This window comes from Arachis hypogaea, chromosome 15 (genome assembly GCF_003086295.3).
Source record: "Arachis hypogaea cultivar Tifrunner chromosome 15, arahy.Tifrunner.gnm2.J5K5, whole genome shotgun sequence".
Lineage (NCBI taxonomy): Eukaryota > Viridiplantae > Streptophyta > Magnoliopsida > Fabales > Fabaceae > Arachis > Arachis hypogaea.
Window position 1 is genome coordinate 129099203 of NC_092050.1, and position 27016 is coordinate 129126218.

The window sequence follows — 27016 nt, forward strand, 5'->3', positions numbered from 1 at the left end:
CCATTCTCCCAATGGGGCGTGGACTTGCTAGGACCCTTTTCGGTTGGGCCGGAGCAGGTCAAATACCTAATTGTCGCCATCGATTATTACACAAAGTGGGTGGAGGCCGAGCCATTGGCCAGTATATCCTCGGCAAACTGCCGAAAGTTCATGTGGAGGCAAGTAATAGCTAGATTTGGAATCCCAGAGGTCGTCATCTCGGACAACGGGACACAGTTCGTCGATAAAATGTTCGGGAGTTTCTTGCCGGCTTAGGGATAAAGTAGAAGTTCTCGTCTGTCGAACACCCCCAAACTAACGGACAAGTCGAAGCAGCGAACAAGGTTATCCTACAAGGTCTCAAGAAGTGACTTGACCAGAAGAAGGGAGCCTGGGCAGACGAGCTGGCATCGGTCCTCTGGTCCTATCGCACAACACAGCAGTCATCTACCGGAGAAACGCCCTTTCGGCTCATTTATAGGGTCGACACAATAATACCCGTGGAGATTGGGGAACCGAGCTTACGACTACTTTTGGGAGGAGTCAAAGAGGCTGTAGAAAAAGACTTAGTGGATGATACTAGAGAGATGGCCCACTTGTCGGAGACGGTGTTGAAACAAAGGATGGCCTTGCGTTACAACGCCAAAGTACTAAAGAGAGATTTTGAGCCGAGCGACCTAGTCTTGCGACGCAACGACGTCGGACTCCCGACAGCAGGGGAAGGAAAGTTGGCGGCAAATTGGGAAGGTCCGTACAGGGTGAAGGAGGTACTCGGCAATGGTGCCCATAAGTTGGAACAACTAGACGGCAAGGAAGTTCCCAAAACCTGGAACGCAAGAAACCTAAGAAGATTCTATTCCTAGAAATCGAAGCACACCCAGCGAGCAGGCGGCCTGCCGGTGTAGCTGGTTTAGTAAGACCCATATTACTTTATGTTCAGTTTACTCCCTACTAATTGTTTATATAGATGACAATTTACTACACTGATTGTCTCCCCTTATTTCAAACTTCTTGTTTAAAATTTTGATACACTGTTCAAAATTGTCAAATTACCTTGCCCAGCGAAATAAGTTAAGTCAATAATGATACGGCACCCCGGGACTGATCACCCCGGGAACCATTGAAGTCGCGAACACTACGACAAACGGCTATTAAACAAAGCCAAAATTCGGATGCTTAAACAAAAAAGCCACGACCCGGCTTCTTTAATTACCAACAAAACGGTAAACAAGTGCAAATAAATAGTCAATTACCTATGAAACGGTAAAAATGCAATACAATGGCTACCGACAAAGCGGTAAACCAGTCCATTAAACAAGAGTTCAAAAGTCTACACAAAATATTACAAGTCAAAACAAAAACACAAAGGTAAATCACTTCCTCGGGATGTCAACAATCTGACCATCCCGAATAGTCTTGAACGCTCCAATTGTAGAAGTGTCGAAGTCGGGAGAAAGCAGCTTGACTTGGGCTTTAATCGCCTCCTCGGTGCCATTTATCACCTCCTTGGCCTTCTTCACTGTATCCTTATTTTTCTTCTTCAAAACGGTGACCTCCTCCTTTAGACCGGTAGCCTGTTCCTTGGCACTCTTGGCCAACTTCTCGACCTCTTCGAGCTTGGCTTCAAGAGCCGTAATCTTAGTCTGAGCCGCAAAAGTCTCACAGCGAGTGGCGTTGAGCTGGGACTCCAGTGTCATCTCCCACTCAAGAAGTCAGGCGACCGTCACGTCGGAGGTTTTCACCTTCCCCTCCGACTCAGCTAACTTTTCCTTCAAAGTCTTAACTTCCGACTTCAAGCTCTCGACCTCCCGAACGGATTGACGATACTTTCCGTCCAAAGTCCCAGCCCGAGTCAGAAGAGGCTCAGCTTTCCTAGCAATTGTAGCTGCCCTCAACATACACCGGTACATCCAGCGAGCCTGAGCACCAAAATCCCCATCATGAAAGAACTCGTCTGTACCAAGCACGAGCTGAGAATCAATAAAGCCGCCAGCATCGAAATTTTTCTCCATCACAGTGAGTGAGCCCTCGGGACTGGAGGCCGGCTTCCGTTTGTGAGGGTTCTCGATGATCGTGACATCGGGACCCTCTACAATCGGCTCGGCCTCATGAGGAACCACGCCACTGCTGCTCGGTCCAGTTGTAACCATTGGCTCGGCAGATTTTGGTGGTGAAGACGGAGTTGAGTGCACCTCGGCATGAGGGGAGGCCTCCTGCTCGACAAAATGCGTAGCAGAGTTATCATCACTCACTTCAGGGAGGGATTGGGCCATTAAATCCTCAAGGCCAGTGCGCTCGGTAGCCATGCTTACTGCAATCAATAGAACAACTCGTTAGACCGGTACATATATATATATATAAAAGAAGAGGGGGAGGGGGACAACACTACCAAACGACCACTTACCCACATAACTCCTACTCGTCTCCCGATCACCCATTAAGAGATGAGGATTCAGATTACTTTTATTAAAGATGGCCAGCAACACATCGGCGATGTTTTTGTCCTGCTAGGTCAGGCCCTTGTAGGTTACCTTGGTAAAAGCATTAGACCCGGCCCCGAAGCTCCAGTAAGTCGGGATCCACCGCTCACCCTCCAAGGTTAGCCAGAAAGGATGCACTCTCTCGGCAGGCCGGACCTTGAAGAACTTGTCCTTAAGGACGTGAAATGAATCTTCAAAAGTTCCGAAGATTCGCCTCTCCCCCGAGCAGCCCGGAAGGACATGAACCCCTTCTTGTACCTCCCCTCTTTAGAAGGATTCATTAAAACAAATAACTAGAGAAAACCTCCACCGAGGCCGGCAAGTCTAGGTATTCACACGTCATTTGGAAACACCGAATTGCGGCTCAACTGTTCGGGTGCAACTGCGACGGGGCCACGTCGCACCGGTTTAAGAGTGCCATCTGGAAGGGGGAGAAGGGGATGCGAACCCCCAAGACAGTGAACATCGCCTCATACAGCCACATCCAGTCGGCAATTCGGGGCGTATTAAGGTTGAGTTGGCATAGGCATTCATGAGCGGCGGGAACAAAGGCTTCGTAGCGCGCCTCCTCATCATCGCCCCCACAAAGCTGGTCGCGGACACGGAACTCCGTGAACTCCTCTAATGTCATTTGCGAAGGGGTTCGCTTCACATTGGAAGTAACCCACACATATCTGTCGACAGGGGGTCTCGGGAGGGGAAGTTGCGCCATACCTACGGTGGGGGCACCACAAAGTTAGACTGCCAGGCCGGGAAGTCGGGAAACCTAAGAAGATTAAACTAATGCTACTCGCACTAAACGCTACAGTAAGCTTATTTGCAGTTAAAGAAAGGATAAATCTACAGCCACCTAAAGATCAGAAATCGCAAACCTAAATGGCAACCCCCCTAACTTCTGCCTATCGCTACCAAGCATGCAAGACCAACATCTAATCCAAATAAACGCGAACGGGGAAAACATGCAGTATACAAGTGCAACAATATCAAAAAGCATCAAAGGCAAAGAAAGACTTACCAGGATGATGATAATCGAAAGAAGCTGGGGAGTACTGCAGAGATTTGGACGAATCAGGGGCGATTGAGAACGAAGAACTTCAGAAAATGTGGAAAGGAAAGGAGGAATGCGTAACAGATATTTGGGAGTGACAAACTGAAGTAATAAGGCAAGGAAAGGAAAAACAAAGCGAAGTGTAACTACAATGGAGAATCGCGAAAGACAGGGACAAAATGGACTTTTTCCCATGCTTTCAAATCACCCATAAATGCACTTAATGGCAGTCGCGGATAACGAGGCAACAAGCGGCGATTCCCCAAATCGACGAAGCTATCTCGCGCATAAGAGACACGTCCCAATTACGAGCGACCGACCCCACGACGAAACAAAAGGCTCAGAACGCGCCAACAACGGTACTCCCGGCCCTAGCTGGCGCGTTGGGGGCACTGTTACGGCCCGGCCCGGCTAGCATAACGCCCCGATCCGTGCGTCCGACCCAACTGTGACATCGGACCCGAACCGGGGAACTGACTCGGACACCTGTCCACCTGTAACCCATCACAAGACAGCTGGGGAAGGAAGCTTCCAAGAAGGTGGGACTGTCCTCGTGGGACCCACCTCACTGACAGGGTATATATGGGAGGGCCCTACCCCTCCCCCACAGTACGTCACTATCCCTTAACTCTCACTGCCACTTATACGGTCTCTGACTTGAGCGTCGAAATCCTTTTTGCAAGTGGCTCCCCCCTTCTAAACACAACTGCTCGCGAGGTTGTGATGTCTGACTCTCCTCCCTCCTAGTCCACAGTCCAAAAGATCCGTCCGCTCACTATCAACAAAGCCGAATTCCCTTCGTCAATCACCCATTTAATCCACCCGGTCCGTTTGGCATCCGACCAACCGAACAAGAACAAAAGAACCTTGCAACAATGAAAAAGGAGTAGGGTGTAATTACCAATGTATATATAGAATATGATTGTAATTTTAATAGAAATAAAGACACGTGTCAATTGGAGAAATGCCAAAAACAGTTGAAAAATAGACAGGTGTTGAAATATGTGAAGGGTGTTACTGTTTTGCAATATAATAAATAGATAGATAAAAATAGATAGCGATTATTTACGAGTTAAAAATCCATCTCCGTGCCCAGTGGCGTTTCCAGTGTTTGAACCGCCGTTGGTCCGTCAGACATTGAACAATGGTGACGGCATACGGATGAGCTATTGAGCTACGTGGATACTGGAATTTCGGTCACAAACATGAAACAACACTTTTATTTCCATTATCTGTGAAATTCGTCCATCTTTGGAAGAGGAAGAAAAAAATAAGAAAAAATAAAAACCTTAAATTAAAATTATAGCACTACGAGATGGATTCCCCATCCGAATTTTCTTCCTTCCCCCCATCCCAGACCCAGTTGCCTCCTCAACAAAACCCTAACCCTATCGTTTTTTTGGATCCCAACTCCGATTCTTTCCCAAACTGGGCTGAAAACCCTAACCCTAACTTGCACAACTATCTTTCCTTCACCGTCCCGAAGAAGAGGAGGCGCGGCAGGTCCCAACGCAACCCGGCGTTGTTTCGCATCCCTCTCAACCCCAATGACGCTTCCAATTCTAACAACAACAACGGTTTCTCGTCTTCCGCTGCGGCAGTCCCCGTTTCGGCTCCTTTGTCGAAAGTCGTCATCGGAAACCCGCCGCCCCCGCCGCTGTCAATGTCGATGCAGTACTCGGTGCCTGACAATTCCGATGAGATTATTGTGATCAACAAGGAGCCGAAGACTGAAGCCTTGATTGCCCTCAGCGCCGGGTTTCCAGCCGATTCGCTAACCGAGGAGGAGATCGAAGCGGGGGTTCTCCCGGTCATCGGAGGGATAGAGCAAGTGAACTACACTCTCATTAGGAACCATATAATTGCCAAATGGCGCGAGAATGTGTCCCAGTGGGTCACGAAGGAGATGTTCGTTGACTACATACCTCAGCATTATCACGCTCTTCTTGACTCCGCTTATAACTACCTCGTCTCGCATGGATACATCAATTTTGGAGTTGCACCCTTAATTAAGGAAAAAATTCCGTTGGAAATGAGTAAACCGAGCGTGATCATCATCGGCGCTGGCCTGGCCGGATTGGCGGCTGCTAGGCAGCTGATGCGGTTTGGCTTTAAAGTAACGGTCTTGGAAGGGAGGAAGCGCGCCGGCGGACGAGTTTATACGAAGAAGATGGAGGGAGGGAATAGGGTGTGTGCAGCTGCGGATTTGGGCGGGAGTGTTTTAACTGGTACCTTAGGGAATCCTCTTGGCATTGTGGCAAGGCAGTTAGGTGATGTGCTTCATAAGGTAAGGGATAAGTGTCCACTTTATAGTCTCGATGGAAAGCCAGTTGACCCTGATATGGATGTAAAGGTGGAAAATGCGTTCAACCGTTTGCTTGACAAGGCAAGCAGGCTTAGACAGTTGATGGGGGAGGTATCTATGGATGTGTCCCTTGGTGCAGCATTGGAAACGTTTAGGCAAGTGTACAAGGATGCGGTGAATGATGAGGAGATGAACTTGTTTAATTGGCATCTAGCCAATTTGGAGTATGCGAATGCCGGTTTGTTGTCCCATCTTTCGCTAGCGTTTTGGGATCAAGATGATCCATATGATATGGGAGGGGATCATTGCTTTTTGCCTGGAGGAAATGGGAAGTTAGTTCAAGCTTTGGCTGAGAACGTGTCTATTCTATATGAGAAAACTGTACATACTGTTAGATACAGTGGTGATGGAGTGCAGGTTATTGCAGGAAATCAGGTCTTTGAGGGTGATATGGCATTGTGCACTGTTCCACTAGGAGTGTTAAAGAAGGGGTCCATCAAATTTATACCTGAGTTGCCTCAAAGAAAACTTGATGGAATAAAAAGATTGGGTTTTGGTCTACTGAATAAGGTTGCTATGCTTTTTCCTCATGTATTCTGGGAGACAGATCTTGACACTTTTGGACACCTTACTGATGATCCAAGTCGCCGTGGGGAGTTTTTTCTGTTCTACAGTTATGCCCCAGTTGCTGGTGGTCCACTGTTGATTGCTTTAGTGGCTGGGGAAGCTGCACATAAGTTCGAGAGCATGCCCCCAACAGATGCAGTCACACGTGTTCTTCAAATTCTCAAGGGTAACTCCATGAAAACTGTAACCTAGATTTCCATTCCCCTCATAATTAGATAGTAGATTTTCTGGATACCAATGGTACCTAAAAAAAGGGGAAAATGAACCACAAGATAAGAAGTTGCAAGTCTGTCTTCGAAATATTTCAAGCAGCTGGCATGATTTCCTGAGTTCCTTGTGTGCTTTTGGTTGGTCTATTTATTTTGTGCAAAATGTATAAAAAGCTAAACTGGATCATTGTTATAGCATGGAAACTCCACCACTAATTATATTGTTAAAGTTTATTTGCTATTTATGTAATTATAACATTTTCTTTAGTATATATTGACGAACCCACATATCCTTTTTTTTAGGGGGGGGGGGGGGGGGAAAGATTGTATTTGTGTAGGCTATATATAACATCCAATTCTTGGATCAATATCAGTTAGTATATCAGACCTTTTTGAATGTTTTCCACAGTAACCATTGTGAAGTTTGGCTTAAAACTATTCCTAATAAAGTATTTTATGAAAATGAGTCAAACGTTACTCAATTTTCATTACTGTTCTGTTTAGGATAAATTTATGACACATGCTTTGTCTGTGTGCAGGTATCTATGAACCAAAAGGAATTAGTGTTCCTGAACCTATCCAAACTGTCTGTACTAGATGGGGAAATGATCCTTTCTGCTTTGGTTCTTATTCTAATGTTGCAGTTGGAGCTTCCGGGGATGATTATGATATTTTAGCAGAAACTGTTGGAGATGGTAGACTTTTCTTTGCTGGGGAGGCAACCACTAGGCGCTATCCTGCTACCATGCATGGGGCTTTTCTTAGTGGTCTTAGAGAAGCAGCAAATATGGCTCACTATGCTGATATTCGATCCCGAAGATTGAAGGTTGATAGGGCTCCTTCAAATGCTTATTCTTGTGCTTCCCTTCTTGCGGACTTATTTAGAGAACCTGATATAGAATTTGGAAGCTTTTCTGCCATTTTTGCTCGGAAGAATGCAGACTCCAAGTCACCAGCAATCTTGCGGGTAACATTTAGTGAGCATAGAAAGAAGAGTCATGAAGTTGCAAAACAGGACCAACAACAGCACTCAAACAAATTGCTTTTTCAGCAGCTTCAGTCACATTTTAATCAGCAGCAGCAGCTTCATGTTTACACTCTACTATCAAGGCAACAGATTCTTGACCTAAGAGAAGTAAGAGGAGGTGATGAAATGAGATTGAATTACCTTTGTGAAAAGCTAGGAGTGAAGCTGGTGGGAAGAAAAGGCTTGGGGCCTAGTGGTGATTCTGTCATTGCTTCCATTAAAGCTGAAAGGGGCAATCGGAAACCTCTTTCAACATCTGCGATTATTAAACCAGGTGGGTGATAGTAGACATTAGTTGTCCAAGATTCTTTGCTTATTTTCCTCTTCTTTTTCTTTCCTTTTCTGTTTATGTGTGGATTCTTCTTCAAGGTAAATAATACTTCTCATTGTCTATAAAGGGGTATCGAAACTAAAAGCCGGCATTATTAAGCGAAAGCTAATCAGGTTTGTGACTAAATTGTTGATGTTTATTTATATTATTCATGTTCTGTTGGACATGACGATAACTCTAGTTGATTCTCACAGGAAGGCGAAAGTGGTGAAGAAAACCCATGGATCCTTGCTGCACACTAGCACAAATGTGGTGAATACAACTAACGTAACGGAAGAGAATAGGACAGATCAAGCACTTCCTGGAGTGCCTGTTTTAGGTAATTGTTTGTCCAAAATTCTTGATTAAATTATGATAATTACATTGCATTACGTTAAGTGCTGGCGCATAGAATGTGCTTTGTCAAAATGATTTGGCTTCTTTCTCATTCCCTAAAGCCATCAAAACTAGTGAACCAACTGGATCAAGGTTCTATGGCAAACCTGACAAACCTGACATTCATCAGCATCATCAGAACAATGCAAAAATAGATATGGAACAGATTCAGAGCTCAGCAAAACAGTCAACAAATAACACACATTTAAAGATAGTTAGCCCTATATGACACTGAGACATGCAACATAATTATTGTAGTAATTCTATTAAGCACTGTTTTACAAACGGATCCATAAAAAGGATTGAATTGAACCTCAAGGGGAGCTCTGGGCTTCCAAATAGGTCTATTAAGGTGGAAGCACTGAATGAGGTTCTGTTCAAGGAATGATTTAGGAACTGAAGGTGTGATTTGCAAGAAAACATTTCAGATTGATCTAAAGATCAAAACCTATTATTTGGGCTAAAAACAATGGATTTGAATTCAAAACACCCAAAAGAATAACTAATTTTCTGAGCTCCATATTCTTTTGATTTTAAAAGGAAGGGGAGGTGAAGTTACAAGAATAAATAGACTGCTGTACAATCTTTGCGTATGTTCTCATGAGATATGAGACTCATTCTGTTTGCTAGAGTTAAGGCCTGTAATCCTGTATGTATACTTAGGCTTTGAAATCGAACTTGATATTTGTTGCCCTTCCTATTTACTCTACCATTTTGCTATACCATGGAAAGATAAGGGGTCATAAGGCTAAACTGATCAGGTTCAAATTTAAATGGTCAGGGTACCATATTCCTTCCACCCCATCCTTCTGAGATTTGGAAAAAAATGCGAGAACATATTGGTAATTTTTAGAAATATCTAGTTGGTAGGGGCAAACATATGGATGAAGCTGCACGTGTGTTGCTGTTAAAGCTCATGTAAAACCCAGCCAGCTTCTTTTTCTTACTAATCACTTTGTTCAAGCAAATAATGTAATTATTTCCTTTTATTGGTCTTTTAGGGTGCCCCCAACTTTTAAGCATAAATGGGGTAATTTAGACATGGTATATGATAAGACACCGGAGTTTTGTTGATCCCACCTAGTGGTGGGGCAAAGCTTTGTTGTTCTAGTAGCTTCCTTGTTTTGGTTGCTTGATGCTTTGGATTATATGGTATCCTCCCCTTGTTGTACCTCACTTTAAATAATTATCTTTAGCAAATTTCTTTAGGTTTAATTGTTCTGTTAGCTTTTATAGTTTTATCAAATTTTTAATTAGGCCTTACAGTTTAAAAGTTTGTAATTGGATTCCTGTACTAGATAAAAATTTGTAATTAGATTCTTACTAATTATTTTTCAGAAAAAAATGCAATAATTCTAGAGTATTTTTTTTAGAATATTCCATAATTCATCCTACATGAAACACAAAAATGAATATTCCAAAAAATAGTTGTATTTTTAACAAAAGAAAATAGTTAGAGAAGGCCTAATTGGAATTTTTTTATCTAATATAAGGACTTAAGTACATACTTTTAAACTATAAGGACTTAATTAAAATTTGATAAACTATAAAGACCTATAGAGTATTAAAGCCTTTTTCTTATTGTATAACTAAAACTGTCAAGTGTACATGCATTATATTTATGTATGTCTTTTGTAGCTATGGTTTTTGTCAGTATGAATTACAAAACTAACTAAAGGTATTTCTAGGTAACACCCAAAGTGGCTTGTCAAATCCGTGAAGCGAGCACCTATATTCATCCAGGAGGTAAGACACCAAACATCACTAATTCTTATAGTCTTTCTTGTATATGATTTCCATTTTTAAAGGATTACCTTGTCACGTTAAGGGGGAGGAGTTCAATGAATTTCATTTTAAACTATAATGAAAAAGACCATAGAGAATAGAGAGTATGTTTGTTGAACTCCAAAAAAAGACTTCTTTTTCATCGTTTTGAATTTTTTTTTTATCATGTTTGGGTAATTTTTATGTAAGTGATTATGTGTTGTCCAAATTTTAAGTTTCTTTTCCTCTCCTTTTTATTTTTATTTTTTTTGAAAAGGTTTTTTGTTCGATGCACACATTAGTGTTTTTGCTTGATAAGTCAATAATATAAATAATAACGGTCTTTTTTTAGTAGTTTTATCACACAACAACAAAAACAAAGTCTTGTCCTAGTAGATGGGATCGAGTACATGGATCAAATGATGCAATTGAGTTCTATTATGTATTATGTCTACGGAGAGATCGTTTACATGTAGATCTCGTTTGATCACTTCATAGATAGCCTTTTTAGGTCTTCCGCTGCCTTTCACCCCTTGTTCATCCTCTATTTCATTCACCCTCCTGACTGGACGCTTTGTTGGTCTTCTTCTCACATGTCCAAACCACGTGAGACTCAATTCTACCATCTTTTTTATAATAGGTGCTATTCCAACTCTCTATTTTATATCTTCGTTCCTTATTCTATCCAAACGCGTATGAATACTCATCAATCTCAACATCTTTATCTCTGCTACACTTAACTTATGTTCGTGGTCCCTTTTAATCGTCCAACACTCTGTACTATAAAGTATAGCCGGTCTGATAGTAGTGTGATAGAATTTGTCTTTTAAGTTTTAAAGACATTTTTTTGTCACATAAAATTAGACGCACTCCGCCATTTTGACCAATCTGTTTGGACTCTAAAATTTATATCCTGTTCAATTTCTCCATTATCCTGTATAGTGCACTCAAGATACTTAAAACTTTTAACTTTTCGTAGGATGTGTTTTCCAATCTTCATCTCTGTATTAGGGTTTTCCCTTCGGCTGTCGAACTTACATTCTTTATATTCCATCTTGCTACGGCTTATGCGCTAGACCATATACTTCTAGAATTTCTCTCCATAACTCCAGCTTTTTATTTAGGTCTTCTATTGACTTTCTCATAAGAACAATATCATCGGCATAGGTGTAACTCAATACCAATAGGAAATTCCTCTGTCATACCACCTTGAGTCTTCGCACTAGTTGTAACCCTATCATACATATCTTTAATTGCGTGAATATATGCGATCTTTATTCTCTTCATTTCCAAAACCTTCTATGACCTCTATTGGCACCCTATCATACGCTTTCTCCATATTAATAAACACTATATGTAGATCCTTTTTATTATTACGATACCTCTCCATCATCCTTCTTAACATGTATGTAGGTTCGGTGGTGGATCTGCTTGGTATAAACCCAAATTGATTCTTTGTTACTTGTGTCTGTTGTCTCAATCTTCGTTCTATCACCTTTTTCCATAACTTCATGGTATGACTCATGAGCTTGATCCCTCTATAGTTTTCGCAATTTTGTATATCTCCCTTATTCTTGTAGATAGGTACCAAGGTGTTTTTTCTCCATTCATTTGGCATCTTCTTTAACCTTAAAATCTCATGTAAAAGCTTGATTAACCAACTGATGCCTTTTCTCCAAGGCCTTTCCAAACTTAAATCAGAATATTATCGGGTCCCAAAGTTCTGTCATTTTTCATCCGCTTTAGAGCCTCTTTTACCTCGAAGTCTCGAATCCTTCGATAGTCGATGGTAGTCGAAGTTTTGATTTTCTTCCCTCGTGCATAATCGACCAAGGTTCATCTGTCCTTCATTAAATTACTCATAGAAGTAGATTTTCCACCTTTTAATGATCTTCTCATCTTGAGCCAAAACCTCTTTATCTTTATCCTTTATGCACTTAACCTGATACAAGTTTCTTGTTCTTCTTTCACGGCTCTTTGCAATTCTATATATGCTTTTTTCTCTTTCCTTCATGCCTAAAGGCTGGTAGAGACTCTCATATGCTCGCCTTATATTTTTTCATGTTATCTGTATTGCGGCATAAACACCACTTTTTAAAGCACTTTTTTTGTCTTTATCTTTTTTGGTACACTCGCATTCCACCACCATGACTTCTTGTCTCTCGGTCCTATTCCTCTAGCTTCACCAAAACTATTTTTTGTCACACAGTTTTTTCCGTACAATCCAAACAAAACAAATTATCTTGAAATCTCTTTTCAGTTAAAACATTAATACGTAAATTGATTTTCACATAATCAATTATATAGTAAGTGTTGTTTTAAATCTTCAGGTGCAATTTCATTAGAGATCGTGATGACAATGTCACAGCGTGTTGGCTTTCAAATGAAAAAAGGGTATCTTTCTACGGGACATTGTTTTGTCAAGACAGGCACCAGTAGTATGTCAAATTTCATTCATCAACCTTGAGGTAGCTTTCTAGATCTAACTATGCTATGTGTATACCAAAATTAAGTCACCATTTAACTAATTCCTGTTCGAACACACATATACAAATATATGGTGGCTGATTTTTTATGTGTGCATAATATTTTTTTTATCTGATTTTGTGTTATCTAATTGATAAAATTGAAGATGGCCTCTTGCTAATAATACCTTTGGTGTTTTAATGCTGCTAACTCGCATCCCACAAAATATATGCAGCTAAGTAGCATCCTACTTTGAGGGTGGAAAAAATACCAAAACAAAACAAAAGGAGTCGCCCTTGATGAGAACCACAAGCTTACATCATAGTGAGCGTCAACAAATAAAACGGAGGAAGTAAAGGCAGGTGGGTGATGAAGCCAGTTTGTTTTTCTTTTTTAAGTGTGCAACTGGTGCTGGGGTGTTTCGGAGATGTGTATGAGATAGTTGGACAAATGAAGGGGGGAATAGTGGTTCTTCTAGAATACATCTCTCACCGTTTAAGTCAAAGTTCAATGATAATTTAGTCATTGGTATTTATTCCATAGCAAATGTTAGGATTAAAGAAGTGTGTGCTCCATTTCCATAGTAGGGATTCGATAATTTTTTTTCCCTGTATGTAAGGATTTGATTAATTTTTAACCGATAGAAACTTGATTGCAATTAAATTATGATTAATTCTGTATAATATTTTTCTTTGGCCGGAGTAATAGATACTTTTTCACTATCATACTTTTCACAATCTCTTCTATTTTTGTTGACTGAACTTTTTGCAGCCTTGCTAATACAATAAAATCATGGCGTCTCCTTAACAAACAATTGGAAAGTAAAACTAGGCATGGATGAGCTTGATCAACTTGTCAAAGAAAAGGGCATAATAATGGATCAATCTTGACCTGCATCAACCTATTCAACCTATTTTTACTTCTACATCGTCGCTGAAACACATTGCATCCTCAATATTAGAGTGTTCTTTTTCTCTTTAATAAAACTAGATCCCCATCACGTTCAGCAACATAGAACCAAAACTATAGGACAACCTAAGTGAGCATAATACGATGGAAGTTGTAAGCTGTGTTCGAGGGAAAGTTATTGTCTATTGTTGGCTTTTATAGTAGACAACTGGGGACTGAGAGGCGGTAGCTTAACCTGTGACGAATGTCAGCGGTTTGAGTTTGCTTATCTTCAACTCGTGAACTTACCCGATAAGATGCTCTCTGGCATATGCGTCTGAAATTCTACACCCCAAAAGTTCAAAACATTTGAATTTAAAAGAGTTTTGCTAATTCAACAAGGGAGAATGAAGTTGAGAACCAATAATTTAGAAACGTTTGACTATTTTATTGAAATTCTACACCCAATAGTTGACAATCAATAAGACAATAACCCCCTTTTATTTTCTTACGCATCCACAACCTATAATTCCTTTCTTGCCCACTGTATCCTCTCACTCTTACACACCCATAATGTAACCTCTTTTTACCCTTTACTATTTCATTGTGCAAATAGAAGTTGCATATTGACTCTGGAAATTTTCATTGGTATGTTGGGTACATGACTTCTATGGTTTAGTACACGGCCTATGTTCTAGCCAAAAAATTATAAGGTTGCTCACATTTGTGTTGTGAATTTGTAGGAATTTAGAATTTCATTGTACAAAAAAATAAGTTGGATATTGATTCTGGGAATTTTAGTTGCTACTGTTAGAGGGTACATGGTTCATGTGGCCTCCGAAGAATTGAAAGGTCGGCTCTGATGGCAAATCCCGTTGCCCGCGGGTATGATTAATCTGGAAAACATTATTGAGGTTTGTAACTAGTTTAATTTCTTGTATAACTAAATTTGTGAAAAAATATATATTGATAGTTTTCTAGCACACAGAGGTAATAAATAAGTTAAATGCGAGCATGATATTGTGTTGTAAATTTGTAGGAGTTTAGAATTTCATTGTGCGTATAGAAGTTGGATATTTATTCTGAGAATTTTGGTTGCTGGTGTTGGAGGGTTTGTGCTCCTCCTTCTCACTGGGTTGGTCATTGCCCATGTGTCAGCTGGATGAATTGAGAGCTCGGCCTTCATGGCAAATCCCATGGCTCGTGGGTATGCTAAATTGAAGAAAGAAAGTTGGGACGACAGCGCAACTTGCTGAGGGCATAATAAAGAGGAAAAAACTTGCAACACAGCATGTTTGGCAAGTAATTAGCTAATGTTGTGGACTTGTGGTGCGAGTTTGTATAGTTTGTTGTATGTATGCAGGGTTGGCTTTACGTTTGACTTTGTTCTGATAGTTAGTTGCTGGTAATTGCTGATAATAGTTGTGCCAACTAAGTGATATTGTGGAATTTAGAGTTATTTTGTTGCAAACAAGAATTTGATTTTATTTTGGATTTGTTTAGTTTCTTCCTAGAGTGGCCACTGGCCACGGCCTCCCATGTACATTTGATGTCCATGCATTATACAAGGTTGAAAGCACTACCCTCCCCATGGCACCTTGCATGGGCCATGCCATTTTTGATTTTGAAACATCAACAAGCCTCGTAGTTTGTAACCTATTTGCATAACTTGTAACGACCATTTATTGTATTTATAACTAGTGGAAAATACTAATACCAAAAATAAAACTAGCGGAAAATGCATATATGCAGTTAAGGAAATCCAAATATAATTAAACTACTTTGGAAGAGTGTTGTTGGTTTACTTGATGTTGATTTCATAATTCTAATGGTTGATAAAATAAGGAAAACAAAATCAGCATCATCAAGCCTCAAAAAGTCAAAATCCTATAACAGGTTGCAGAACTTGTAACTACCAACTATGATGTTTGTAACCGATAACAAACATATGTATATGTATACAGTTAATAAAATGCAAACCTGAATGGATATCTCGTTTGGCTATAAATATAAAATACCAATGAAAACCAACCAAGTCTAGGAGTAAGTTTGATGTAGACATTGATAAAACAAATTATCTTTATAATTATAATTATATAAATCAAATGTGAGGGGTGTTCTGGGAACTACTCAGAAATATATATGCAAGATGTTGTGTTGGCCCTAATTTGCAATTGAAGTTTACACATGATCAATATAATGAGATTAGGTGTTTAGGTAACACAATCGATAAATAACACAACTCCACTCTCAATCTTCAACCATGAATAACACAACTCCTTGGCTTTAAAACCCTAGGAAAAGGAAAATATTACTTACAAATATGAATCGTTATCAACGTCATAGTTCCCCAAACATATTCATCTCTAATTCAACTCATCAGTTTAGCTACTAAAGTTTCTGGTTCTTATCATTGGTAAAGTAAATAATAAATAGCTTGCAAGCTTTATGCAAGACAATTATTGCTAAACGGAATTCAGAACACTAGTAACGCAATCCAATTTTCTATTACTATATTTCAAAGAAACGAATTAGCATCCCAATTCCCAAAGTTGTTATAATTTTCTACCTAGGAAACAAACTCTCAATCGAACACACATAATTATTATCCTGGGAGATTGTTCCATGGAAAAGGAAGCATCTACAGTAATCAAGACGTCTAGTACTGCTATGTTACTGCAATGGTCGTCTTTACCAACTCAAGACGATAACTATTAACTAGCTTGTGGTCAAAGCATTCGCTGTCATGTAAGGTGATATGCATCCATACACCTGAAAAGGAACCATGATTGTTCAGTCGGGGGAACAACATTGCATCGGTAAAGAGTGGTAAAAGTGAAACAGAAAAAATAATAGAAAAAAATAAAAATAAAAATATTCTGATATACCCAATGCATGAAAAACTCTAAAAATAATAAAATAAATTCTTTGCTCCAAACATTTTGAAAATTGTCAAAATAACCTCAACCGTTAATTTTTTGACGGTTAATAGTTATTCAACTTTTTTTCCAATTCTAACCCTAATTCTCATAATCAATTCCTTATCACCGTCATCATCATCATTAATTTTTCTCTCTATCATCATCACCACCCCCCACCAACATCCATTACGACGAGTGATGGAGGAGGCAGAGATGGTTGCGGCAGCAACAAATGGGGGAGGAGGCAGATGCGACGGTGGCACATGGTGAAAGAGAAGATAATGGTTGTAGCGAGTGGTGGAAGCGGCCGAGATGGTTGCCGCGATGGGCAATGGTGGAGGAGGCAGATGCAATGGCAGTGCATGGTGGATGAAAGAGGCAGGGGAGATGATGGTGGTGGTGTTGGTGGTGTGTGTGGGCGTGGAGTTTGGAAAGAGGATGGTGTGGAAGAGAGGAAGGAAGGGTGAATTGGATTTTATGGGTAAAATTGGAAAAGAAGATTTGACTAATTGTTGATCATAAAAAAATTCAATAAGGGTAGAATTGATACTTATCAAAAACATTAGGGACAAACTTGAAACAAATTAGATGTCAAGAATATTTTCGAAAACATTAGAGAAAAAAAAAAGTAAACTTTACCCCTTTTTTATTAAAATTTCTGCACGTGGTAACGCTAAGCGAAACCCAAAATAAGAGCACTAACTTAAGTAAAACCTGTGCTTCTAATCACAAAGAACCATAGGTGATTAGTGATAAGTGATGACTGTATCCTAGTTGTGTCTGAATGAATAGAAAACAATGGTCAGAAATAACATGTAAGTTTTGGAATTTGGATTTTATCATGTTCAAAATGAATATCACCTGTTAATAATATTCACATGTCCACTAATTTTTGTTATTTAGAAGAAAGTGTTAAAATGATACTCTTTGGTCCCAAATAATTGTCAAGTTATAATTACGCATGTGAATTAAAGAAATGAAAAAAATCTTGATTTTAGATAGAAGTAAACTAATCGTGACAAAATTATCCTTGTTAAATTTGTTTTTCTTATACTTGCTCTCTTTTGCTACTTAATTCTCTTGCTTTCATTTAGAAAAATGAACTATTGCTGTCTAGTTTTCCAAAATGGTCACTTATTTTGTACCAAAATCAAACTTTATAAATGGACAATTTGGGACTAGAGGGAGTAAGCAAGGTTGTCATATTCATTTTGAACATGAAAGTATTCAAATCCCTTTTAACACCTGAAAAATAACGTGATATTAAAAATACTCTATAATCATTAAGAGATGGACATCACCAATCATTTCCAGTCCCACCCACAAGGCCACAACCTCATGACAAGAAATAGGAAACCATTCTGGCGTAGTTCCTTTTCTAATATTTAGCACATCACATTTTAACAACTAATTACTTCTTTTCCTATAAGAGAACAAAGGGAAAGAACGCGAGTTAGATTACACGTTTGAGAATGTGCCTTACGTTTCTATAAGTTAAGAAAGAATACGATAACAATCAAGCCTTTTCTTATTCTAGGCAAAGTTGGCTATCCGAGTCAAATGTCGCCACATGATTATTATTTAATGTTAAGAAAACAAAAGGATATAAAAGTGTGTCTTACTTGCAATAAAGAGGTAGGAATTTGTATATAGCCCTGTAGGAGGAGGTTGACCCTTTCTAGAGAACTATGCGGCACAGGTGTAATCACATAGAGCACACCTCTGACTGTGTCAATTCCCCTCACAATCCCTGGATGGAAATCAAGCAGGTGTTTAATAGTGAAAAAATTTAGGGTCTGTTTTGTTTGGAATTTTGTTCTGTTTTTTATTTTTAGTGTTCTTTTGTTTTCAAGATTTAGCTGAGGAATAAAAAAGTGAATACAATAAAATCTTATTTTCTATTTTCACATTTTTATTTGCAAAATATTCAAAACAAAAACATTGAAAGAAAAACAAGCCTTTAATATTATCTCAAATTATATTAACTAGGAAAAATACTTATTTATCCAATGCATAACCACTAATGGTCTATAATAGTGTGTAATAGTCACTGGTTGAAAGAAACACTTTGAGAGGAATATCACTTGTTATTCTTTTATCTTATGCATTTGTTTTAGTATGATAGTCACATGTGAGAGATTCGTTAACACATGATCTTAAAAATGTAACAACAGAATATGAGATATAATGGAACTAACCCCCAGAACTCCTATCACGATATTTGTGTGCCACAGACCCACCAAAAGTTTGAAACTGATATCAAGTTCAATAATCCATTTCATCTTTTAATCAAGATTCATGTATCAGAGTTTTTCTTTTCATTTACAAGGCATCAGAAGTTTTCCAGTTGTATAGATAGTAAACATGCAGAATCAGGGGCTTTCCACTTGTTTCCTACTACCAACATCTAAATAATAAATTTCATGTTAGTAGTTTTTCAGTAAATGACCCTCCATAATGAGGAACATTTTGGAATTTGGAGACAAGTCTAAAATAACCTACCAAGACCAAGACACCAAGGTAAACTTTCAGGTTCTTCAGAATCAACTGCTAAGCCAACAATACTAGCATTCAAACTGTAGAATATTTCAGAGCTTCGGACCTGCAAAAACATAGTAAAACAATAAGAAAACAGGCTTTAGGTCTGGAAATGAAATGAATCAAATACACAGAAGAAAGTTCAGAACACAAAAATGGTGGCTGGCTAGTAATGAGACCCTGCCATTGTCGGGTTTAGGAAATGTTGGATGAAAACAGCCTTATCTTGAGAGCAAAGAGGTTGTTAGTGAAACTACAACCCATGAATATTCAAGTCAAAAGGCAGCAACATTCCTATTGCAAGAAACCATGAACCTAAATTAGAATTAGACATACAAGGAATCAAACTGGATCCAACCTCACAATGAAGATGTCGAATCTTTATGCTTGCAATGGGAACTTCATAAGGGCAGTGAGAGGCCAAGGAATTTGCAAGTTCTTTGATAGTAGAAATATCTGAATCACCAGGGAAGCACTGTCTAAAATAAGCCATTATTCGTAAATCACGCAAGAGATGTGCATCCTTTTGAACAAGCACCCTGTGGAAACAAACACATGATATACTATCAAACTTGATGCATAAGAGACTAAGAGATCAAAATAAAAGGCCAAACTAGCAGCATCAGCAACGAAAACAATCAATAAATTTCTAATCAGACTTAGACTTACGATCTATTGAATGAGTCTTGCCGAGCTGACTTTATCTCGATTAAGTCAATTGTTCCATCATGTTCCCTATCTAACCAGAATTCTCCAGCAGGTAAATTCTTATTTGTGGAGGATATGCCTATCTTAACAACTTGTGTGGGGCAAATATGTTTCAACATATCCACCAATATGTCATAACCAATGCCTGGAAATCGAGATAAATGCAAAACCCAGCTAAGTGTCATAAAAATATTATTCTAACATGTATGCAGCCCTAAGAAAAAGTCAGATTATGCAGCCCTAAGAAAAAGTCAGATTAATAACTGAAAATTAAACGGGTTTACCTTTCACCCAGCCAGGAGTGTTCACGATAAGAGGCACCAGAGTCCCAGGAGAATTTTCTTCTTCATCAAACATGTAATACTCCCTCCGGTAGTAATCAAATATGGAAAATACATAATTTAAGTATGTTGATGGATCTCTTTTAGAAGAAACATCACCAAAATAAAGGCACCTACAAATAAATGGCAGGTAGTAAGTCAAGAAGTCCAATTAATTGCTTCATATCAACAAAAGGCAAGAATAACTAATACATGAAGAACATTAATTTTTCAAATCCAAAGAAACATTACATTACAACATGCAAAACAAACAAATAAATAAAACAAAAAAGAGATATTAAGTTCCCAAAATATTAAGATAAAGAAAATAAAACACTTCGTACCTCTCCGGTGTTTTCAGGCATGGAGTTGTCAAATCTAAAATAATAGGTAGGAAAAGAAGAGCAAGAAATAAGCTATTATGAATCAATACTAATAACAATTAAATTACACAGGAACAATCAAAGATTGTGGCTGACAAAACTATCCATGAAAGAAAGAGAAAAACTGCCACTATACGCTTGATTCATTTGACAATGTATCCAAAATATAGGTATTTTTATTAGCAAAAACATGATCCTTCATGTACTTTTGGTTTTTTATTCTTCCATAGATAACTTTCAGCCAAATGTTATTTTGTGTAACCTCAGTAACTCAATAATATTAATAATAATAAAAATGGAAGGACGGATGAGGAAATATCTTTGATCATACCTGAAGTGACTTTGTCAACAATGGTGAGAGAGAGAAAACCAGGAGGAGTGAACTCAGGCTGGCCGACATCGGTGTCGAGGTAAGCAACCTTGGCGTAGGAACACATGCCATTCTGCAACATCACATTCATGAGATGGCGGGAAAACGTTGTCTTCCCACAATTCTTGGCGCCACAAATCAAAACAATAGGAGGAGGGCTCCACTTTGACACGATAAACTCCACCGCGTCCGACCATTCTCCTGGTATGTATATCTCCGTCAAAGGGCTCTCATTCGATCTCATCTTCAAGTTTCTGGAGTATGGATGACACTGTTCACGCTGCCAAGTTTAGACTATGTCCATTGGGATAAGGTACTAAAATATCAATCTTGGAAAAATAATGTTTGAGAAAATTGGGTAAATCACCAAAAATTCCCTCAAGATTTAGGCACCGACAAAAATATCACTGAAAGATTAAAAGGACAAACTACCATAGTTATCATAACCGAACCGGTCAGACTACTAGGTCATTGGTTGAACCGGTTAACCCGGTGTCACTTAAATAATCAAATGTCCAGAGATTAATCAAGAAAAAGAGAAATCCTGAATATTAAAGTTATAATATAAAGGCTGAAATTATGACTTTTTTGTTTTCCAGGAAATATTTCATTGGAAAATAAACTAATATAGCAGCATTCCAATATTTTTTTGTGGAGATGAACATTCCTCTAGAAAAGCCTAAGTCACATCCATAAATCCAAAGAGGGTGGTGAGGAGCAAAACAACTACAACAACCGGCAGCAACAGGACGAAAAGATACAACCAAAGCAAGAATACAAAACGCAGATCAACCAACACAAAACAAAGTAACTAGTAATCACTCCTAACACAAAAAAAATCCACTAGCTACTGGCACGAAACAAAACAGCTTCAATGATCAATTATCCTGTCTTTCCTGCCTCGTTTCCATGACTCCTTATAAAACGAAATCAGTTCATCGCCTGTACATTCACAGATTCATTGTTGAATATTTTCTTGTTTCTAGTTTTCCATACAGTCACTCTCTCTTGTTTTGCACTTTTTAGCATCTTTGTTTTAAAGATGCAAAGGAAAACAAAAGGGCCAAAGAACAGAACTTGGAAGACCCTTCCTGAATGAAAAACAAGACAAATATAACAAGAAAAACTTCAACTCAAATGAAAATTCCATGTTGAAACTTAAAACTGCTAGAACCTTCCCATTTTCTCTCTTTTAAAAACAAACTCTTGTTTATTACCACTGACCTCCAAATCAAACTATTGCAAAGTGATTAATCCACTGAGGAAATTAAAGAGTGCTACACAACACCAGAAGAAGACCTTTTTATTGAACCTTCATCATTTGATTATCAAGCTAGGAAACAAATTTTTTAGTGTTAATGAAAATGTCTTTTGCTCTATTATCTGTTTCTCCAACTTTAGTATACAAGCCTCAAGAAAGGAAAAAGAACAAAGAGAACAACAAACTAAATCAATTAGTTTTACATACAAAAACAATTCATCTAAACCTATACAAATTAAATCAATCAGTTTTACATACAAATACAATTACCATCAATACATTAAAATAGCAAAAATCCAGTATAAAAAATTAATAAGAATAACTAAAAACCAGACTCACCTACACTACAGTGCAGAAGCAGAAAGTCAGAAACAGAATCAGGGACGGTTTTCCAACTTGAGGCCGCTGCAGTGTTGGCCCGTTGCAGAGCAGGCCACCGGCGAGAGAGAGCAGAGCTTCGAAGAGGAGCAGAGCAGAGCCAGCAGAGGAGCCAACACGATGACGACGGAGGAAGCAGAGGCAGAAGAGGCACGAGGCGGAGGCAGGCGAGGAACGGCGGAGCCAAGGTGGCCGGGACAACAAAGACGAAGAAGGCAGAGGCGAGCAGACACTGGCGGCGCCGAGACGACGCAGAGGAGCCGGCGAGGGGAGGGACGAGTGACGTCCTCCGTTGGCTGCCGTTGTGGTCGGCGGTGAACGTTCGGAACTGCGGTGAGTGAGGTAGAGAGGTGAGAGTGAGTGAATCTGTGGTTCTTGGGAGAGAGTGTGCTGAGACTTTAGGTTGGGGCCTTGGGGTTGCCGTTGGGAAATTAGGGTTTTTTGTTTGTTTTTTTTTTGAAAAAAATTCGGCCGCTGACAATTACTTCGAAAGATAACGAAATTCTTAAAAAAAATATTTTTTTTGGCTCCTGATCTTTATTTTTATGGGACTGATTAGTCCTTGTAAAAAAAGTCAATATATTTCTTTTGGCATATGAGTTAATCAGTCCCATTTTTTTTTGTTAAGAATCTCGTTGTCCTCTCGAAATACTTATAAGGAGTTGGGGGTTGGGTATTCATTCTCTTTTTTTTTAAACTAGAACAGCGTAGTATTAAAAGTTTTTTTCTAAAAAAAATAAACCGGTCCGAATTTCAAAAACTGACCAATTCACCAATTTTCATGAAATCTACACGGGTCAAATCGATTATCACCGATTTTGATGCAAGACCAGTCCTAATCCTATATCCTATCCTATAATCCTATAACTATCCTTTAAAAGAAGGTTTATTCGGGAGTGGAAATCCAACGTGGCATGTTCTAGATTCATTCAAAACAATTCCTTCCTTTTATATCAAACTCATCTCTCCCATTCTGCGTCATTGTTGTCACTTGCCACAAATGCAATAATTGAGCATGAAATTTTAAATTTTGAATTTTAATTTCAAAATCAAAATTGAAAAAGAGATTCATTCTCGTCATTTACGTTCTCCTTCCATTCTCATTTTCTATTTTTCTTTCTTCTTCTTCATCATCATCATTAGTTCCTCCTCCTCCTCTTCAGTTCGTTTCTCCGTTCTCTAATACTATTTTTCGATCTCTTTTTCTTCTTTAGCTTTTTTGTTCCTAATCTAACTTGAAGGTGGAGATTATAGAGTTTCAAAATAGTTGATGTCACTGTACCTAATGGCTCCAACCTTCAGGGGAGTCGTGGTGGTGGAAGAGACAGCAGCGGTGGTAGTAGGGGTTATGAAGGTGGATGCGGTGGCGACGGCGGCTATAGTAGTGGAGGAGTCTAAGGCGGCATGGGTCCACTGTCGTGCATGCTACAGCCGTGGTGGAATGGGTCAAGGATTGCAACCAGGGAGGAGGCGGATGCGGAAGTAGGTTTCGGCGGCGTTTGTGCCAGCAGAAGCTGCTAAAATTGTAAGCATTTATGGACATTTTGCAACAGACTGCCCAACAAGCTCTATGAGAAAATGAAAGTATAAGATTTTAATACCCCTGTTTTCTTTTTTTTTAATATTATTTTTGTTTATTTAAATTGTGTCTTCATAGCAGGTGGCAGCACCAGATCACTCTCAAGAGACGCGCTCCCACCTAGGGGTATTTCTTTTTTCTTTTTCTAATGACAAATTCGTAATGGTTTGCGATGATAAGTTATGTGTGTTCCTTACTATTTGATCTGATGTAAATGTCTGTACTGTTATTGTTGTTATTGTTGTTGCGATGCGTCTTTCTCCGTTGATGCAGAAAATCCAGAACCGTAATATTATTGCCAGGATTCTAATTGCCCTTCACCAAAAGGTCTTAACTTGATTTCTTCTTATCTTTAATTTTGCATCCAATAAGAGCAAGTGAGATTTCTAAGTGATGCAACATGAATTGTTCGTTTTTCCTTTGGTTTTTGATGTCATGGCTTCTGTAATTTCAAAATAATTTAGCAACTAAGGTAAAAGAAGATCTTTCTACAGCTAATGTGGAGGTTTGTATCCACTCTATTGTGTTTCTGTTAATTTTTTTGTTCAGTTCCTTAAACTATATCTACTATATTCATCACTCTTCACGGTAGTGAGTTTCAATTCTCGATTTTTGGGTCTTTTGTCTTCTAAAATTGGGTCAAAAAATTTTTTTCACTGCCCATTTCAGCTTTGTTGCTTTCAAATGAAACTTTGTAAATTTCATGTTTATGTTAACTCTGCTATATGATTCTATTATTTTTTCTGTGCTTAATATTGCGTGCATCTTGGTTTGAATTAATATTGCATTGTTGCTAATATGTTATATCCTTCTCCCTGCATAAACAATCTTTTACTGTGGAAAAAACTTTTGAAAATTGGACTGAGAAGAATTTAGCATAAATACATTATGATTTAATCAACTAGCAATGTTTGACATGATAGAAACTAAACTATATACTGTTTTTTCGTTCAAGGTGAATCTGATCAGAATAAATTGAAAGGAGTTAAGTTTACCTACTGACAGCAAGTAGCAACTATACGCCTGGTTCATCCTACACCACCCGCTCTGTCTTTTTACTTTGTGCTTTGGCATCGTTAGGTAATGTTCTATTTGTTGTATTGCTATTGGATTCCTTTATAGTGTTTGTTGCATCGCTCTCATATAAGGATAGATGTCATATAAGGATAGATTTCGAATGTTATTAGTCGTTTCAACATAGGAAGTTATTAGGGTGTCAGCATTTGCTCTATGTCCTTCTGGAGGTCCTTGCACCATTTCCTTCCACTGTACACAATTTAACATTCATAGCTTTAGAAATAATTAACCAATGACAAAAGCACAATATAGTTTTAGCTTCATAGTGATCACCAAGTTCTGCTACTGTTGATCATTACAAGTCAAAAGGAATATAACCATGCATTAATGATTAAATTCTCTCTCTCTCTATATATATATATAATTAAAAATTTTTATTTGTACTGTTTTATTACTTATCCAACCTTCATTTTTATTTTATCCAATCAAGAGAAAAGTTAACATAAGGAAGGGGTGATGTGCATGAAAATTTTTACACACTACAAAATTCAGTTATATAGTCTCAGCCAATTGTAAATGAATTTATCAAGAAGAAATACTTCACTGAAAATAAATTTTATAGATGAGCATATTATATTCTATTTCCATCAAAGATTCATTATCAATCTTTCACTCCACAGCTTAAAATATCATAGTTTAGCTAAGTAGATATCACGTACAACCAATTCCCAACCTTTTTAGACGAATTTTAAAATTCTCTATGATAGCTCCCTTGATGTTCAATTCATCACCTTAGATCCTGAATATCTTGAATTCTCTATTTATTTTTATGTTAAACTTGGTTTCCCAATTTTCATTAAGCATATTTTCTTTAATTAAGATCTGTTTCATATGCCATAATTTGATGTTTCCTTATATCTAAATTTAATTGTTCTTCATTCGTTGAGCATATTGGAATTTTAATAGTGATATTTCTTTTTAGAAACTTCATTTCCTCTGTAAGAGGGTTCGTTATTTAAGTTTTGATGTATTTGAAATTTATTGGACACTGAACTATTAAGTGTTTTTAATTGTGAGTTATTAATTATTAATTTGGTGTTGTAAAGTAACATGATAAGGATATTTATAAAAACTAGCTTCAATTTGGTTTATATCATGTTAAGTTTGTCTTTTCAAGTTTCAACCTATCCATTTTGATTGTGAGAAATTACTGCTCTTGATATGATGTGGTTAGTCTTGACAATAGATGGTTCAGATTTAGGCACCTCTAATTACTGTAAGGCTTTACATGCAAGCGCATCATAGTTTGCGTACTTGCAAGACTATTTTCACTAATGAGTATTCGTTTATTTTCAGTATTATATAATTTTGTAGTTGTTTACAAAATAGTGAAATACTCCACATCTGATCAAACTATCTTTTATTGATGCTTATCTTAAAACTACATTATTCTGATTTTATTTTACATTGTTATTGACTAAACTCATGCAATTTAAAAGTTATCTGCTCTTTACATATAGAATGTTGATGGCAAGAAATCACATCCGCACAAACTACCGGTAAGTATACCGGGTCGCATCAAGTAGTAAAATTCACAAGAGTGAGGTCGATCCCACAGGGATTGATGGATCAAGCAATTTTAGTTGGGTGATGAGTCTAGTCAAGCTAATGTTGAAAGAGTTTGGTGAAATTAAATGGGCAGAAAGTAAATTGTAGACAGTAAAGCAACAAAATGTAAAGGATTAGAAATATAAATACTGGAAAGTAAAGTATTGGAGAATTAAATGCTGGGAAGTAAATGACAAAAACTTAAATGGCGGAAAATGTAAAAGGTTGAAACTTAAAGAGCAAAAAATGTAAATGACTTGAATCTTAAATGACAAGAAAGAAAAAGGGCAGGATATAAATGGCGATGAAACTTAAATTGCATGAATTGTAAAGGAAATTGGGTGCTGAAAATTTAAAAGAAAGCAGTGAACAATTGCAATTAAAGTAAATTCAAGGCAATCTAATTTGAGGAGAATCAAAGAGAAAGATTCATT

The 27016-nt window shown here is 38.2% G+C and overlaps 2 protein-coding genes and 2 long non-coding RNA genes across 10 annotated transcripts; 3 read left to right on the forward strand and 1 right to left on the reverse strand.

Annotated features, from left to right (window-relative positions):
* The first annotated feature begins 4516 nt into the window (after positions 1-4516).
* LOC112750651 (protein FLOWERING LOCUS D) lies at positions 4517-13333 on the forward strand. 2 transcript variants are annotated; one of them, XR_003175951.3, is made up of 7 exons: positions 4517-6605; positions 7188-7949; positions 8074-8119; positions 8201-8325; positions 10070-10127; positions 12476-12613; positions 12847-13333. XR_003175951.3 is itself a non-coding variant. In XM_025799456.3 (6 exons), the coding sequence occupies exons 1-5, from the start codon at positions 4823-4825 to the stop codon at positions 10099-10101; spliced, it is 2748 nt and encodes a 915-aa protein (XP_025655241.1). In that variant the 5' UTR covers positions 4517-4822; the 3' UTR covers positions 10102-10127; positions 12847-13333. The 2 variants fall into 2 exon arrangements, 1 of the variants encoding a protein (XP_025655241.1); XM_025799456.3 differs by lacking the exon at positions 12476-12613.
* Positions 13334-13382: 49 nt separating this feature from the next.
* LOC140178971 (uncharacterized) lies at positions 13383-15260 on the forward strand. Its single transcript, XR_011872235.1, has 2 exons — positions 13383-14413; positions 14539-15260. It is a non-coding gene; the product is annotated as an uncharacterized lncRNA (long non-coding RNA).
* Positions 15261-15767: 507 nt separating this feature from the next.
* LOC112750653 (polynucleotide 5'-hydroxyl-kinase NOL9) lies at positions 15768-23126 on the reverse strand. 5 transcript variants are annotated; one of them, XR_011872236.1, is made up of 10 exons: positions 22340-22868; positions 20701-21033; positions 20331-20364; positions 19951-20120; positions 19628-19811; positions 19317-19497; positions 18923-19022; positions 18043-18170; positions 17060-17843; positions 15768-16271 (listed from the first exon to the last, which is right to left on the reverse strand). XR_011872236.1 is itself a non-coding variant. In XM_025799458.3 (9 exons), exons 2-9 carry the CDS (start codon positions 20981-20983, stop codon positions 16218-16220), a joined length of 1134 nt encoding a protein of 377 aa, XP_025655243.1. In that variant the 5' UTR covers positions 20984-21010; positions 22340-23126; the 3' UTR covers positions 15768-16217. The 5 variants fall into 5 exon arrangements, 3 of the variants coding, with proteins under 3 accessions (XP_025655243.1, XP_025655244.1, XP_025655242.1); XR_003175952.3 differs by having other exon boundaries at positions 20701-21010; positions 22340-22791; XM_025799458.3 differs by lacking the exon at positions 17060-17843 and having other exon boundaries at positions 20701-21010; positions 22340-23126.
* A 144-nt stretch (positions 23127-23270) lies between these two features.
* On the forward strand, positions 23271-26759 carry LOC112750654 (uncharacterized). Of its 2 annotated transcripts, XR_003175955.2 has the most exons (4): positions 23274-23903; positions 24036-24083; positions 24913-25037; positions 26495-26759. It is a non-coding gene; the product is annotated as an uncharacterized lncRNA (long non-coding RNA). The 2 variants fall into 2 exon arrangements; XR_003175954.2 differs by lacking the exon at positions 26495-26759 and having other exon boundaries at positions 23271-23903; positions 24913-26125.
* Positions 26760-27016: the final 257 nt, after the last annotated feature.

Bases quoted from the DNA above. Each gene is read 5' to 3' on its own strand.
- LOC112750651 (XM_025799456.3), top strand. From the start codon at position 4,823: ATGGATTCCCCATCCGAATTTTCTTCCTTCCCCCCATCCCAGACCCAG. The intron at 6,606-7,187 runs GTAACTCCATGA...GTCTGTGTGCAG, and splicing joins TGTTCTTCAAATTCTCAAGG to GTATCTATGAACCAAAAGGA. The intron at 8,120-8,200 runs GTTTGTGACTAA...TGATTCTCACAG, and splicing joins ATTAAGCGAAAGCTAATCAG to GAAGGCGAAAGTGGTGAAGA.
- LOC112750653 (XM_025799458.3), bottom strand. From the start codon at position 20,983: ATGAGATCGAATGAGAGCCCTTTGACGGAGATATACATACCAGGAGAA. The intron at 20,121-20,330 runs GTACGAAGTGTT...ATTTATTTGTAG, and splicing joins TGCCTGAAAACACCGGAGAG to GTGCCTTTATTTTGGTGATG. The intron at 19,812-19,950 runs GTAAACCCGTTT...CTCGATTTCCAG, and splicing joins CACTCCTGGCTGGGTGAAAG to GCATTGGTTATGACATATTG.